Source organism: Psammomys obesus, unplaced genomic scaffold, assembly GCF_907164565.1.
Source record: "Psammomys obesus unplaced genomic scaffold, mPsaObe1.curated_primary_1811, whole genome shotgun sequence".
NCBI classification, from domain to species: domain Eukaryota; kingdom Metazoa; phylum Chordata; class Mammalia; order Rodentia; family Muridae; genus Psammomys; species Psammomys obesus.
The window spans coordinates 29,727,654-29,742,686 of NW_026587216.1; the positions used below are offsets into that span (position 1 = coordinate 29,727,654).

At 34.9% G+C, this 15,033-nt stretch overlaps 1 protein-coding gene across 2 annotated transcripts in view; it reads left to right on the forward strand.

Annotated features, from left to right (window-relative positions):
* Positions 1 to 15,033, forward strand: part of Mybl1 (MYB proto-oncogene like 1) — a 35,330-nt gene that overhangs the window by 15,141 nt on the left and 5,156 nt on the right. For both annotated transcript variants that reach the window (XM_055603400.1, XM_055603401.1), the window contains exons 6-12: positions 722 to 896; positions 3,429 to 3,500; positions 4,709 to 4,813; positions 8,362 to 8,595; positions 10,130 to 10,498; positions 12,632 to 12,774; positions 13,345 to 13,459. In XM_055603400.1, coding sequence (XP_055459375.1) covers positions 722 to 896; positions 3,429 to 3,500; positions 4,709 to 4,813; positions 8,362 to 8,595; positions 10,130 to 10,498; positions 12,632 to 12,774; positions 13,345 to 13,459 — 1,213 coding nt within the window. The remainder of the gene's footprint in view (positions 1 to 721; positions 897 to 3,428; positions 3,501 to 4,708; positions 4,814 to 8,361; positions 8,596 to 10,129; positions 10,499 to 12,631; positions 12,775 to 13,344; positions 13,460 to 15,033) is intronic.

A 15,033-nucleotide genomic window follows, 5' to 3' on the forward strand; every position in this document is an offset into this window, starting at 1 on the left:
CTCCCTCCCTCCCTCCCTCCCTCCCTGTCTTCCTTCTCCCTTCCTCCCTTCCTTCCTTCTTGGACTTCTTGGATTGAACCCAGGACCTTACTCATGACAGACCACTAGACAAGCACCTTACCTCTGAGCTATATATCCATCTCTACACATTGGTTTTTTTTTTTTGATGATTCTTTGTTTTCCTGGTGTGAGGCCTTTGTACTTGGTATGCCTTTTATGTAGAAGGCTCTTTCTCCTGTTTTGATTTTGAGACAGGTTCTTAACATGTTGTCCAGGCTAGCCTTGAATTCCCCCATCCTGCTACCTTAACCGCCCAGGTACTGAGACTTGGTGCTGATGATCCTATACCTGACTTTTTTTTTTTTTTCTTTCTGTTCTTGTGCTGCTAATTCATTGTCATCATTCAGATCTTGGCTTCACTTTCATCTCACTAGAGGTCTTCCTGGGCCACCTAACCAAAATTACCCCATTTACTCACTTCCCATCCTATTTTAGTTATCTACATTGCAATGATAACTTTCTTATTTATTTCGTGATTTGTGGTCTTTCTTCCTTGTTGCCATGCTTTCAGTGAGAATTTAAGTTCTATGACACCAGGGACCTTCCAAGTACTTAATTTCATCAGTTGTAAAAATATGCTTTATATATTTTGTGCAAGTTAGATAGTGTTAAAATTTGTGGAATTCCTTTCCTTTTAAAATTATGTACTTTGATTTCTTAGGACTGATAATTCTATCAAAAATCATTGGAATTCTACGATGCGAAGAAAAGTGGAGCAGGAGGGCTACTTACAAGATGGAATAAAATCAGAGCGAACTTCATCAAAACTTCAACACAAACCTTGTGCGACTATGGACCATTTGCAAACCCAGAATCAGTTTTACATACCTGTTCAGGCACATATTTTTAATATCTTTCTTATTTAAAAAACAGTTTCTTTAGTTGCTATTTGGGAAAGGTTCTTGGTTTTTAGGACAAGTAAAATTTGTATCAGGCAGTGACACAGACATTTAAATTTCCAAACTGAAAAAGTGAGACATAATTTTGACATATCTTAGTATAAATTTTATTTAAAAGCTTCCTTTTATATGTGATTTTCACATTAAAAAATGCAGTAGGTGCATATAGCAGTACTCTTTAGTTCTCGGCAGTTATTGTGCAGTGGACATAAAGATGTACTTTAACATCTACTGTAGTTTCTCCTCAAACATTGTTCTGTGTTATTGTAGTATTGCCTACCTCACGGGCGTGTATAGCGTATTTTAAAGGAGAAATAGTAAAAAAAATCATTTAAATTTTTTGGAGGGAAACAGTAAATATTTGATCTTTGATCTTGTTCCACTTTGCACTTTACTTGGGTGATTTCAGCCTTCCTTCAGACAATTCATTAGAGGTTTCCTAAGTTAAAAATAGGTGAGCTCTGTCTCATCCCTTACAACATGCATTTACCCACTGTAAGACATTTGTTTAGGATCTTCATAAGACTTGCTTTCCCTTTTTCCGTCTGCCTGTTTCTTATGTATTTATAATAGATAATTCTTAGTTCTTTTCACATAAGCTGTTGAGACCAGGTCGTATCTAACAAAAGAAAATTGGGCACAGTGCTAAGTTTGCTTCCTGAGCTTCTGGTTTTATTTCATTTTGCTTTTTATAAACATTACTAAGTTTTTTTAGACATGCTTTTAAAAGAACCACTTAAATTAGTAATTTATAATTAATTACAAATAAACATCTTAATTTATAAATAGGAAGACATGGGGTGATAGTGTAGTTATCTGCTGACACTTGACCTCAGGGATTTATTTTATTCTGTTTTTTAGACAGGGTTTCTCTGTGTATCTTTGGCTGTCCTAGAACTTGATCTGTAGACCAGGCTGCTCTTGAACTCACAGAGATCCACTTGCCTCTGCCTCCTGAGTGCTGGGATTAAAGGTCACCACTACCCGGTGACCTTAAGAATTTTAATGTTTTATTTGAACATTTTCTTCAGAGTTTTAGATTTCAAAAGCATAAACTGCAAGGTTGTTGCTTCTTACAAAATTTACTGTGTAAAGTTTTTTGTCTTCCAATTGCCAAGGGAGTGTTTGACAATATCAACCAAAATAATGTTGGAAAGATAAGGATACTTTTAAAATTTTTCTGAATTGTTTCGGGGGCTAGAGAGATGGCTCAGGGGTTAAGAGCACTGGCTGTTCTTCCAAAGGTCCTGAGTTTAGTTCCTAGCAACCACATAGTGGCTCACCACCATCTATAACAAGATCTGGTGCCGTCCTCTGGCATTCAGGCACACATGCAGACAATATGTATAAATAATAATTTAGAAAGATTTCTACATTTAAAATTTAAGCTATTAAGAAAATTGTAATTTTTCTTATGAAGTGTGACATGAAGAAAAAATAAATTGGTTTGAAGAACCATGGCAGATTTTCATTGAAAAGTTTGAGAAAAAATAAGTTTCTAATTTATTGGCATTAGCAAATTGAGTGAAAAGTGGTCCTAATGGAGTATTGTCAAAGCTGAGCTCTAGGGTAGAGCTCAGGTGTAATGACTGTATTAGATGATGACACAGGTAGGCTCCTATAGAGAATAGACAGATTATACTTATTTGTATTTGATTGGCAGATTTCTTACAAGCACTTCTCATGTATTTTATTAGTGCCCACTAAATTCAAATAAACTTTACAGTTTTTATTATAAATATTTTAGAAATGAGGCAGATGGTAGTATATTGTCAAAGTGTCTGTTGAGACATAAGTAACAGAAAAAGCCCTCTTTTCTTTATACCTAGAGATTTTCATTAGGTGGTGGCTAGAGTAGGGACACAATTCTACAGTCTTCTGTAGACAGTAGGGTGACTGTCAAAGCTGACTTTTAAAAATATGTTAGGTAATGTTGGTAGACTGATTGGCTGATACAACTAGGCTTAGAGCCAGGTGTGGTGACATACACCTGTAATTTCAGCACTGGCAAGGCTGAGGCAGAGGATCAGAAGTTTGAGACCAGCGCTGGCTATACAGTTCGCTCCAGGCTGGTTGGGCTACATAATAAAACCCTGTCTCACAAAACCAAAAGACAAAAATACAATTCTAAAATGTAGGTTATTTCCTACGCTGAGGGTTTTATTAGTAGATTCTAAGGACAGATGATACTAAGTTAAAGCTATTGTAGTTATGAATTTCAAAGTTATTAGGCAATATCCAATCTCCAGGTGTTTTGTTTTTGTTTTTGAGACAGGATCTCACCATCTAGCCCTAAGATTTTACAGAGATCTGTCTGCCTCTACCTCCTGAGTGCTGGCATTAAAGGCATGTGCCACCCTTCCCAGTGTTCCATTTTTTAATGTTGACATTTTATCACAAGATTTCTTGGCATCAGATTTTAAAAAAAAATATTGTATAACCTGTAACATAGTAATGCTTATGTTTTAGATCCCAGGTTATCAATATGTATCACCTGATGGCAATTGTGTTGAACATGTTCAGACATCTGCCTTTATTCAGGTAAGTTTAATTTGTAACAAAAACACAAAGGAAGTCATCATGTGTAATTCCAGTTTTTAAAATGAGGCAGGAGGATTGCTGCAGCTTAAGATAAGCTGTATCGGGTCAGTCAGGGCTACAGAATAAAACATACCCCAAAAAGCAAAAACAGCAAATGTCAAACAAATGAAAAACAAACAAACAAACAACAAAAAAAACAAAAGCCAAAAGCAAAACAGAGGAATCCTGGTGACATGTACAGAGCTTGACCCCAGCACTTTCAAAGTTTGGGACAGGAAGATGCTGTGTCCATCCTCCACTTAAAAAAAAGCTTTTGACATATACTTAGATCTTGAATAGTATAGTACTCTTTTCTTTATTAAAACAGGATAAAGAACATTGCTGGATTTTTTTGCTTTGTTTTACTTTGAGTATTATAAAACTAAATGAAATATATAAATGGATCTGAAAAATATATAAAGTAGGTGATTAGCACCACCAGCATGGCAATTTGTGTAGTTTTGTAGTTTAAATCATTCAAAAAGTTGTTAGATTGTATAAAACACATTACAATGCAATTATCTAAAATATCCCAGATGTGAATTTTTGACACAATACAATATGTGTTTTTTTTTTCTTTTGTTCATTTGTTTTTGTAACAATATCAAGTAGCCCACACTGGCCTTGAAGTTGGTATGTAGCTAAAGATACCCTTGAACTTTTAGTCGCCCTATTTGCACCTTCTTAGTGGTGGGATTACAGGTGTGTGCTGTCCTCCATGATTTTAGGTGCTGCTGGAGACTAGCCCAGGGCTTCTTGCATACTAAGCAAATGACTAACTGAACTATATTATTACCCTTGTGTTTTTTTCTTTTTCCTTTTGCTTTGTTGAGATAGGATGTTACCATGTAGCCCTTGGATAGCTTAAAACTTGAAACATCCTTTCTCTTTGTTTCCAGAGTAGGGGAAATCACAGGTGTGTACTACCATGCCCAAAATAGTCATTTTTTTTGTACATTTGAGTTTTTCCATTTTAAAATAAAGTTGAACATATTTTAGATTCCAGATTAATTGTGATACATTGATTTAGTAGCATTAAGAGGTTAGTAGCATTTGGATTTAGTAGCATTAGGCTTTATCAAAGGTTGCATTGAAGAAACTAAAAATGAAAACACTGTTTTAAAGCGGTTGTGATCGTGCCTGTTTTTCTTTTCTTTAATTTATTTTAGCAACCCTTTGTTGATGAAGATCCTGATAAGGAAAAAAAAATAAAGGAACTTGAGTTGCTTCTTATGTCAGCTGAGAATGAAGTTAGAAGAAAAAGGCTTCCATCTGTAAGGAATAAGCTATTTGGCTATTAGAGCCCTTCATGTAAATGCTTTTATGTTTTTTTTATTAGCTGTAGAATGTTTTCATTGTGACATCACATTTCAATACAAACATTTTTCCATTTAACTTGTAATTTTGTAGTTGCTTGATTATGATTTGCTTTTCTTCCAGCATGTTTTACAGTGTTTTATATTAGAATATTTAAAAAATATTTCCTCAATCATAAATGACTTAGAATAAAATTTTTAATTTGTATTTTTGTGAAAATTGTGTATATGTTACATTAGGCTTTAAAAACCTGACATTCTGTGTAATAATTGATTAAATTGAAAAAGTGTATAAAATGAGAAATGTAATAAGTGTAGAGAAATAAGCTCTAAAATTACTTTTATTTTCTTTGAAAAAATTCCTTTTACTCTATTTAGGATATAATTTCAATAAATTGGATAAAGTAATAACAGCAGAAGGAACATTTAAATTTTGTATTCACTAAAGAACTCTTTCAAAAGAAGTAGGTCGATATGGATGTCTTCAATTTGGTTAGTCAGAATAACTAGGAATGTTAAATTTTATAAATGATGTAAATTCTAGAAGAATTAAACAGGCCATGCTAAATGGATTAGAGGGGAAAAAAAGGTGTATATTTATACTTAGATGAGAATTTTAGAAGTTTAAAGTGATATCTGAGGTCTTTCATGTTTAGGGATACGTTTTTTTAGACTGGGCCTACAGCTCAGTGGTAGAGCATTTGTCTAATATGCATGTTCAGTCTCAGCAATGAAAATAGTTGCTCTTTGCTTCCTTAATTTCAGACTTAACAAGAGGACAAAACTATTGAGAGTTACTAGGAACTCAGGTAGTATCACTCCAGTAGAATAAACTGACATCTTCAATTAGTACCATAAAACAACTGATTTTGTATTATATGATTTAAGAGGGTATTAAAATGACATGTTAATTATTATAGGTGAAACATTTACTATAGGAAATGTAGTAAACTATAAACTGTAGAAATGTAGAAACTATAAAATTTAGAAACTATAAACCATTAGTAAATAGGAAGATGAAGTATGCACCTTTTAATGTTAATTTTAGTTTTGTTAAAGAAGTGAAAAATAGTTAAGCTTAGAGAGTCCTTATTTGTAGATGATTATGTTATGTTTAAGCCATTTTGGAAAATTTTGGACTGGGATGTAGCTTAGTGGTTGAAGCCTTTTCCTATGTTTGAGGCCTTGCTTCAAAATAAAAACAAAACAACTATAAAAAAAATTCAAGCACTTTTAAATTTAAAAATTTTAATTTTTCCATTTTATGCTTATGGGTGTTTTGTCTGCTTGTATGTCTGTGTGCCACATCTATGAGGTCCCTGAGGAAGCCAGAAGGTGTCAGATACCCTGGAACTGCCATGTAGGTGCAGGGAATCAAACCCAGGTTCTTTAGAAGTGCAGCCACTGCTCTTAACTGCTGAGCTATCTTTCCACTTCAGTTTTGGTATAAAAAAAAAAATAGCATTGGGGACATATTGATAGGGTGTAGGGGGATAGAGAGATGGAATGGGTGGGTGGGTGAAAATGATCAAAATATACTATATACATGAATGAAGTTATCAAAGAATATTTTTTAAACTAGTAACAGTACCTTCACACAGGATGCAGCATAACTGTCTCATTTAATAAGAAAAATATACTAGCTAAAGTGATTCACATTTGATATTAAAAGGGAGAAAATTGCTGGCTTCTTTTTAAAACTTGCTGTTAAAGATGTGACTGAACAGGCTATTTTAAATTTTAGAGGGAAGTTGCTTTAGGCCATAGTATAGACTTCATACAGATTTATTTTTTATTAAACAGCTGTGTGATAATAGTAACCATTATTTTACCGAATTCTGTTATGCTGTACTCAACTGTTTCATGTGCATTCTTGACAATTCTCAATTAATTAGGCAAAGTAGATGGACTGTGTTAGAGATTAAGATTAGGTCTGTATATTTGCATTGCTTTGTTTTTTTCTCTTGGACCCAGTGGCTTCTCTCTTTGTTTTTGTAATTTTTTGTTGGGTAAGGGATATGATTTGTTAGCTATTTCTTATATGTGACTGTTAATTAAATGGTATCTACATTAATGAAATTATTGTTTTATTTTATTTTTAGGAAACTTTAAAATGGGTAGAACTAGTTGTGCAACTGTGTTTACTTTAACATAAAACTTAACATTTTATTAGTGTTAATCTTCAGCACATTTAAAAAAAAATAATTAATGTGTGTGGGTGTTTTGCCTGCATGTATGTCTCTGCACCATGTACATGCATTGCCCGTGGAGGTCAGAAGAGGGTGTAAGAATCGTCTGGAACTGGAGTTATAGACGGTTTTGAGTCCACATGTGGGTGCTGTGAACTGAACCTCAAGTCCTTTGGAAGAGCAGCAAGCACTCTTATCCACTGAGCCATTGCTCCAGCCCTGATTTTTTAATAGTAGAAACCATTTATTGAGTGATTCCTTTAAAACAGGTAGTGTGTTCTTAGAATATGGTTACTACTTTTAATTTTAAATAAAATTATGTTTAATTTTAAATAAAATTAAAAATTCTTCATGTGTACCAACCACAGTTTGCACATATAACTGCTGGCTCCCATTCTGATTTGCTGAAGATATAGAATATTTTCATATTTCAGAAAGTTCTATTGAATAGTGTTTTATACATTACAAATTACCTTTATGACTTTAGTATTTCCTTATTATTATAACATCGGGAAATTAGGCTCACAAGATAAGTAAATTGCCTGAGTTATGTTTCTAAAGAGAAAGAAAACTAGTATAGACCCTGATATCAGAGTTTTAATCTACAGTGAGAACAGAGATGAGATTCTAGAATATAGTAAGAACAAGTCATTTAGTTTTATAATAACTCAGGAGAAATATGTACTTCAGATTCACAGTTGGGATACGTTCTTGAGTGCTACTTGAGCTCAGTCTTGACACTTAGGATGATTACGTATTAGCAAGCTAGATGAATTAGGTCAATATTGTAAGTACAACAGATAAAGAAATATATAGTCAGTCACACGGCATACTTCTTAATATTTAAACTACTCTTAAGTCAAGACTAGCACTTTGTGTGGACAGTGGGTTAGGGAATGTTCTAAATAAAGAGAACAACAGAGTGTAAAGAGGTTCTCCAAATGAAGAACATCATTCATCAGGAAGTTAAAAATACTACAGCTTGATATTCTCCCAGAAGGAAGGTTGCGAATGGAATTGTGGAATGAAGTTTGTAAAGAAAATGAGGCCAGGTTTTAGGTCTTTGGTATATGTTAGTGCTAATTTTATTGACAGTGCTATTATAGTTAAATTTTATTTAGGAAAAGGAAATCTAGTCAAGGAATGAGGTTTAGTGGAAAAAAATTGTGTGTTGATATTGAAGAAAGGCTGTATTTGGTATTGTGTATTTTTAGCTAAAATGATATGAAGTATGTTATTGAAATTTTTCATTTAAAATCTAATTCATGACTACATTGAGAATGGAAAATAATACTCAAATTTCTTTTGTACTTTTAGCAACCTGGAAGCTTTTCTAGCTGGTCTGGTAGTTTCCTCATGGATGATAGTATGTCTAACACATTGAATAATCTTGAGGAACACACTACTGAGTTTTATAGCATGGATGAAAATCAGACTGTTTCTGCTCAGCAGAATTCACCCACGAAATTTCTAGCTGTAGAAGCAAATGCTGTACTGTCTTCTCTACAGACCATCCCAGAATTTGCAGAAACGCTAGAACTTATAGAATCTGTAAGTTTCAGTTACGAAATTAATTATGTAATCTCATGTTTAAAAGCTTAATTTAGTATTAATAGACATTTATCAATTTAAATGTTAAACATTGACTTTTGATCTTTTTTGTAGAGGTTTCTGGCAAAAAATTTAAAGGTTTAAGTTCTCAAATGTCTTAAAATGGTGTTTTTAAAATGTTTTAAAATGTATTAAAAAGATGTTTTTAGAATTAAAGACAGTTTATTCTTTACTAGATGAATTACGCAAACATATTAGAATATTGGAAACTAGAGAACCTCTAAAAAGGAAAATTAAAGTTCCCTATATATTTAGACTTGATCATTTGATGTATATAACATACACACACACACACACACACACACACACACACACACACACACACACACACCTTCTACTTATATCATGAGCCTGTCTTTGATTTCTCGGCATACATATAATTTTTGAACAAGGTCTCACTGTATATCCCTGACTGGCCTGGAACTTGCTTTAGCCTAGGTTGGCTTTGAACTTACAGAAATCTGTCTGCCTCTGCTTTTTGAGTGCTGGGGTTAAAGTCATGTGCTACCATGCCTGGATCTGAGAAATATTTTTTTAAAATTTTTATATTAATCACAGGTTGTTTACTTTGTATCCCAGCTGTAGCTCCCTTCCTCATTCCCTCCCAATTCTACCCTTTATCTCCTCCCTGCCCCTTTTCAAATCCACTGCTAGGAGAGGTCCTCCTCCCCTTCCATCTGACCCTAGTTTATCACGTATCTCCAGGACCAGCTGCCGTGTCCTCCTCTGTGGCCTAGCAAGGCTGTTCCTCCCTCAGGGCAGGGGAGGTAAAGGAGCCAGTCATTGAGTTCATGTCAGAAATAGTTCCTGTTCCCCTTACTAGGGAAACCCATTTGGTTACTGAGCTACCATGGGCTACATTGGAGCAGGGGCTCTAGGTTATATCCATACTTTTAAACATTAACTTTAGATGCTTTATAGTATTTCACCATATGACTGTAAGACAGTTTATTTACTCAAAGCATTGTTATTGTGTATTTAGAGGGCATCTAGATATTCAGTATCACCAATAACAAGTAATATTTATAGAAGGTTTTGTTGTCGAATCATCACAGTTATGTACTTAACTAAATTGAATTTCTAAATCAAAGTATATATTTCTGTACATATTACCAAATAGTTATATAGAGTTTCATAGTATTTTCCTGTAAATAGAATTGTTTTATGATAAGTTATTCTTTTTAATAATAATCTAAAATAGTTTGTTCTTTTTATGTAAAATATTCTGACAGGAAATTTTAGCTACTGCGTTAGATGAAACATTATCTTGGAATATTCCAAATTGGTATTATAAAAAAAAATGTGATTTTTTTTTCTAAGGTGGTTATGCTTAATTAAACAAAGGTGTTTAGACAAAGCTTGTTTTTACTGGTAAAAATGAGTAAATAACTTTTTAGAAACTATCATCCTATGTTGAGATCATACTTAACTAGGTCACAGCCTAACTTTAGTTAAGAATTCAATTTTTTTCTAGGACCCTGTAGCATGGAGTGATGTTACCAGTTTTGATCTTTCTGATGCTGCTGCCTCTCCTGTCAAGTCCACTCCAGTTAAGCTAATGCGGATTCAACATAATGAAGGAGGCATGGAGTGCCAGTTCAATGTCAGTCTTGTACTTGAAGGGAAAAAGAACAGTTGTAATGGTGGAGACAATGACACTATTCCTTTGACATCCCCAAATGTGGTCAAGTTTAGCACTCCACCAACCATCCTCAGAAAGAAGAAAAGAATACGAGTGGGCCAGTCTCTAGGCAATGAGCTTGGTGATGGTTCATTCAGTGAAGGCAGTAACACAGCACTAAAACACACACCAGTGAAAACACTACCATTTTCTCCCTCACAGGTACTAATGCTTTTATTTATGTTCGCAAATGTTGATCAACTAAATTAAATTAGATTGTAGTATCTTTAAAAGCAGTTGGTTGTTTAGTTAACACAAAAATAGATATGTTTAAACATATACATGAGAATGATAAACTAGAATGTATCTCACAAAGGGTCGGATCTGCATTATTAGTACCCTAGAATTTCAGGAACCCAAAGGTAAGGTTTTGTTGTTGTTGTTTGTTTTTGTCATATAGTCCTGTTTCTTTATAAGAGTCCTCAGGAAACTGGCCCCTAAAAGTAAAATAGTTTACTTGTCCAAAGGTGTCGAATGCAGAGCTCAGATTAAGATTCAGTATGACTCTTTGATCCCTGATTGTTCACCTGATGGTGCTACAAAGAGCCTTTATCTGCATACAGTCTCTAAGATTTTCATTTACATGTTACATTTTCCTTTTTTACATTCTTTGGAAGAAATCTAAACAACAGTTTATTCTAAGAATTCCATGTTTGGATGTCCAAGAATACCTGCTTAACTTTTTAGTAATGTTCTCAACAGAAGATGTATTTTTTATTGAACTCTTGTTATACCCCAGGCTGTGTGTCATTTTTCTTAAAGCATCTCTCTTAATCGTTGGAAGCCAAAGGGAATAAGGTTTTGAAATGCAGCAACTGCTGTTTGATGATAGTGTTCTAGTTATCTTAATTTTCTTTCCTGTTGCTATGATAAAATATCCTGACAAAAGAAACTTAAGTAAGTTCTTTTTTAGCCCCCATTTCCAGGTGACAGTATAGTGGAAGTCACAGTGGTAGGAACTTGAGAGGGGTGGTCATGTCAATATCCACAGCCAGAAGAAGAGAGTTATGCATGCATGCATGCTGCTCAGCTCTGTTTTTGAGACCACCCAGAATGTGCTACTTGAGGAATGGCCTCTCCACTTTCAGTCTGGGTTCTCCCCACCTCATTTAACCCAATTAAGGTCATTACTTACAAGCATGCAGAGATCCACTTCCCAAATGATTCTAGATTTTATCAAGTGACAGCAATAATCATTACACAAATGTTAAAATGTTTTATCAGAGAAGTAGGGAGCTTAATGATCAAATACATATGGAGAATGCTAGAATATTATTGGAAGTATAAGTTTGGGGAGATAAGTATTACATGTACACAGCTACTTTGATCTGAAAATGTTTGAGGTAATAGAACTTACATGGGCTACAACGTGAATAATATATTTATTCTCCCTCTGGCTTTCAAAGTTCTGAATTATCCCAGGAAGATAAGTTTTTTTTCATTTCCAGAGTTTTGTACATTAGTAGTTTTTTACTGAAGTAAATTCTAGGCTAGAAACCAAGTAGACATTTGGATTTTATCCTGAAAGAATTTGATTTCTAATCTTAGGTGAGGTGATTCAAATATTAGGAGGCAGGAGCTAGAGTAGATTGAAGTTAAAAGGGGCACTCTTGAAGCATTTTTCATTTCCTATATTACTACTTCTAGTCTGCTAGCAACAAAAGTAAATTAGGACTTCATAATAGTATTTAAGTTAAGTCTCAGTTAGTACAATGTGTAATTTAGAAAGTGGACTCTCAATTTGTCTGCTTAAAGTATCTGTGCTGTCTTCTAGACAGGCAGATTTGCCAGTTAACTTTCAATAAGCAAAGCAAGCCTCTTCCTGGGGCTTGTATTTCCTGAGCAGTTGGGCTGCTGGTGCACACACCATGCCCAGGCTATTATTCTATTCTGAGTTCAAGATACTCTCAGAAAAAAAGTACACAATAATGGCTCACAATTAACTTTTTCAGGTATACTCTTGTACAAAACTGGGAGATTTGTTGCCACACCTATGTATGGATTTGTTTTTGATGGTACACTGTTTTAAATTTTTTGTGCTGTTATAAAGTGACCATTTATAGGACAGCTATTTCTTAAATGTTTATAATATGCTAAACTGTTCAAAGTGGTGGAAGGCAGCACTGAACAAAACAGAAAATTCTTGCCTTTATGGACCTTAATTTCCATGAAGTAGAATGTAAATGTAATATTATAAAAATCTTTTTCTAAAACAGCAGAGAAGTCTTATTAATTTGATATTTATATGGGAATTTTGATGTTCCAAAAATTGTTTGAATTCTCTTTCCCTTTTAGTTTTTTAACACATGTCCTGGAAATGAACAACTTAATATAGAAAACCCTTCGTTTACATCAACCCCAATTTGTGGGCAAAAAGTTCTCATTACAACTCCTCTTCAGAAGGAAGCAACTCCCAAAGATCAAAAAGAAAATGTAGGGTAAGTCTGTATTAAATAATTATGTTAGGGAAAACAGGAAGCATAATGCCAAGGATATATTAGCATTTTATTCAAATGAATGTGATATCACATAATCTCTATGTCCATAGGACTTAGAAGTTTGTTGCTATTGTTTTTTAAAGTCACAGCCTCTTGTTTTGTACCTGTGGAATACTGAAAACTGGCTAAATGTAGCATAAAATTTTTATTGCAAGCAAAATATTCTTAGTACTTTTTTCTAAGTCATTCTTTTCTTTTTTAAAACTATTACTTAAGAGTATAAACTATCATTGGACTGCAGGAGAGGCATAGGAGAAGAAGAGGGAGGGAGGGTGGGATTGGGAGGGGATGGGAGAGGGGGGCTACAGCTAGGATACAAAGTGAATAAAGTAATTAATAAAAATTTAAAAAAGTATGAACTACTTTAGGCAACCTCATTTTAAATAGCTCTGTGAGACTTTAAAAACTATGTCTATACTAAAATATGGTTTATGCTTTTATATAGTTTTGCCTGTGGTAACATACATGAACTCACATAATGACAATACATCTATCTGAATGATTGACTAGGTTTAGAACACCTACTATTAGAAGATCTATATTGGGTACCACACCAAGAACTCCTACTCCCTTTAAGAATGCACTTGCTGCTCAGGAAAAGAAATATGGACCTCTTAAAATTGTGGTATGTATACTCTTTATTCTTAAGCACCTTCCTGGTTTTAATGAAAAAAGAAACTGGCTTTTTTTTTTTTAACTTTTAGATTTTTTTAGTATTAAAAAAGTGTTCATTGAAACAGAAACAAAATTTTAGTTTTTAATTTGTGAATATGAAGTTGTGTCAATCTTCCTTGGCCTTGAAATAGCTGTCTGCTTGCCTTATTTTATTTTTAAATTTATTTTTTATTCACTTTATATCCTTGTTGTAGCCCCATCCCTTCTCCCCTCCTAGTCCCACTCTTTCTCCCTTCTTCTCTACCTCTCTCTTCCCCTGTGCCTTAGAAAAGGGGAGCTCCTTTTCCCATCCACCCCAGCTCATCAAGTTGCCTCAGAACTGAGCTGGTCCTCTTCCCCTATGGCCTGCAAGGCAATCTCTCCAGGGGGAAGTGATCAAAAAGCTAGCAAGTGAATTCCTGTTTGATGCAGTCCCCACTTCCCACATGAAACCTAAGCTGCCCATCTGCTGCCTCTTTGTAGGGGGCCTAGGTTCAGTTGATGCTTCAGTCTTAGCAAGCCTCTCTGAGCCCTGGTAGTTGGCTCTGGTAGTCTTCTTGTAGAGCTCCTGTCACCTCTAGGTCCTTTGCGCTTTCCTCTCACTTTTCCACAAGACTCTCTATGCATCTCCCAATCTTTGGCTGTGAGTCTCAGCATCTGTTTTGAGACACTGCTGGGTACAGCCTCTCAGAGGACAGCTCTGACAGGCTCTTGTTTGCAAGCTTAGCAGAGCATCATTCATAGTGTCAGGGGTTGGCACTCTCCCATAGGGTAGGTCTTTGGTTGGGCCAGGCATTGGTTGTGTATTCCCTCAATCTCTGCTCTATCTGCTCTATCTTTATCTCTGCACATCTTGTAGATAGGGTAAATTTTGGGTTGAAGTTTTATGGGTGGGTTGGTGTTCCCCTCCCTCTGCTAGCCTAGTCTAGTTAGAGGATGTCCTCTTCAGTCTCTATGGCCTCTACTACTAGGAGTCTCTGCTTGAGTCCTCCTCATATCCTCGCAGGAGCCTACCCTGACTTAGGTCTCCAGCTTGTCACGTAGATAACCCCACCCTCAGTTTCTCTTTTCTCTAAAGGCCTTCTCTCCTCTCTCCCTTGCTCTCCCCAGGTCTGATTTCTACCCTCTTAACTCCCTGCTCCCCCTCTCCTACCTTCTTCCCTCTCTTCAGCTAATACTTCTGTCTGTTTTATCTCCCTTCTGAGTGAGATTTATGCATCCTCCTTGGGTCCTCTGTGTTACTTCTCCTGTTTGGGTCTATGCCTCATACTATGCTTATCTTGTACTACATGGCTAAAATCCACTTGCCTTATTTTAAGTTTATATGTTCTCATGTTAACCAGAAGAAAACAGTTGTCTGTGGTGTGCTTAATGTTAAAACATGTATGTAGTAGTTTAATAGTTTCATTGCAGTAGAATTAATATTTTGATATATCTAATCACTTAAATAGTGCTGCTTTGGAAACTAATGGGAACCTTCTTGAAGGTTAGTTTTCTCTTCTATGTACAAGTTATTAAGTATATACCCCAGGTTTTTATTATGAA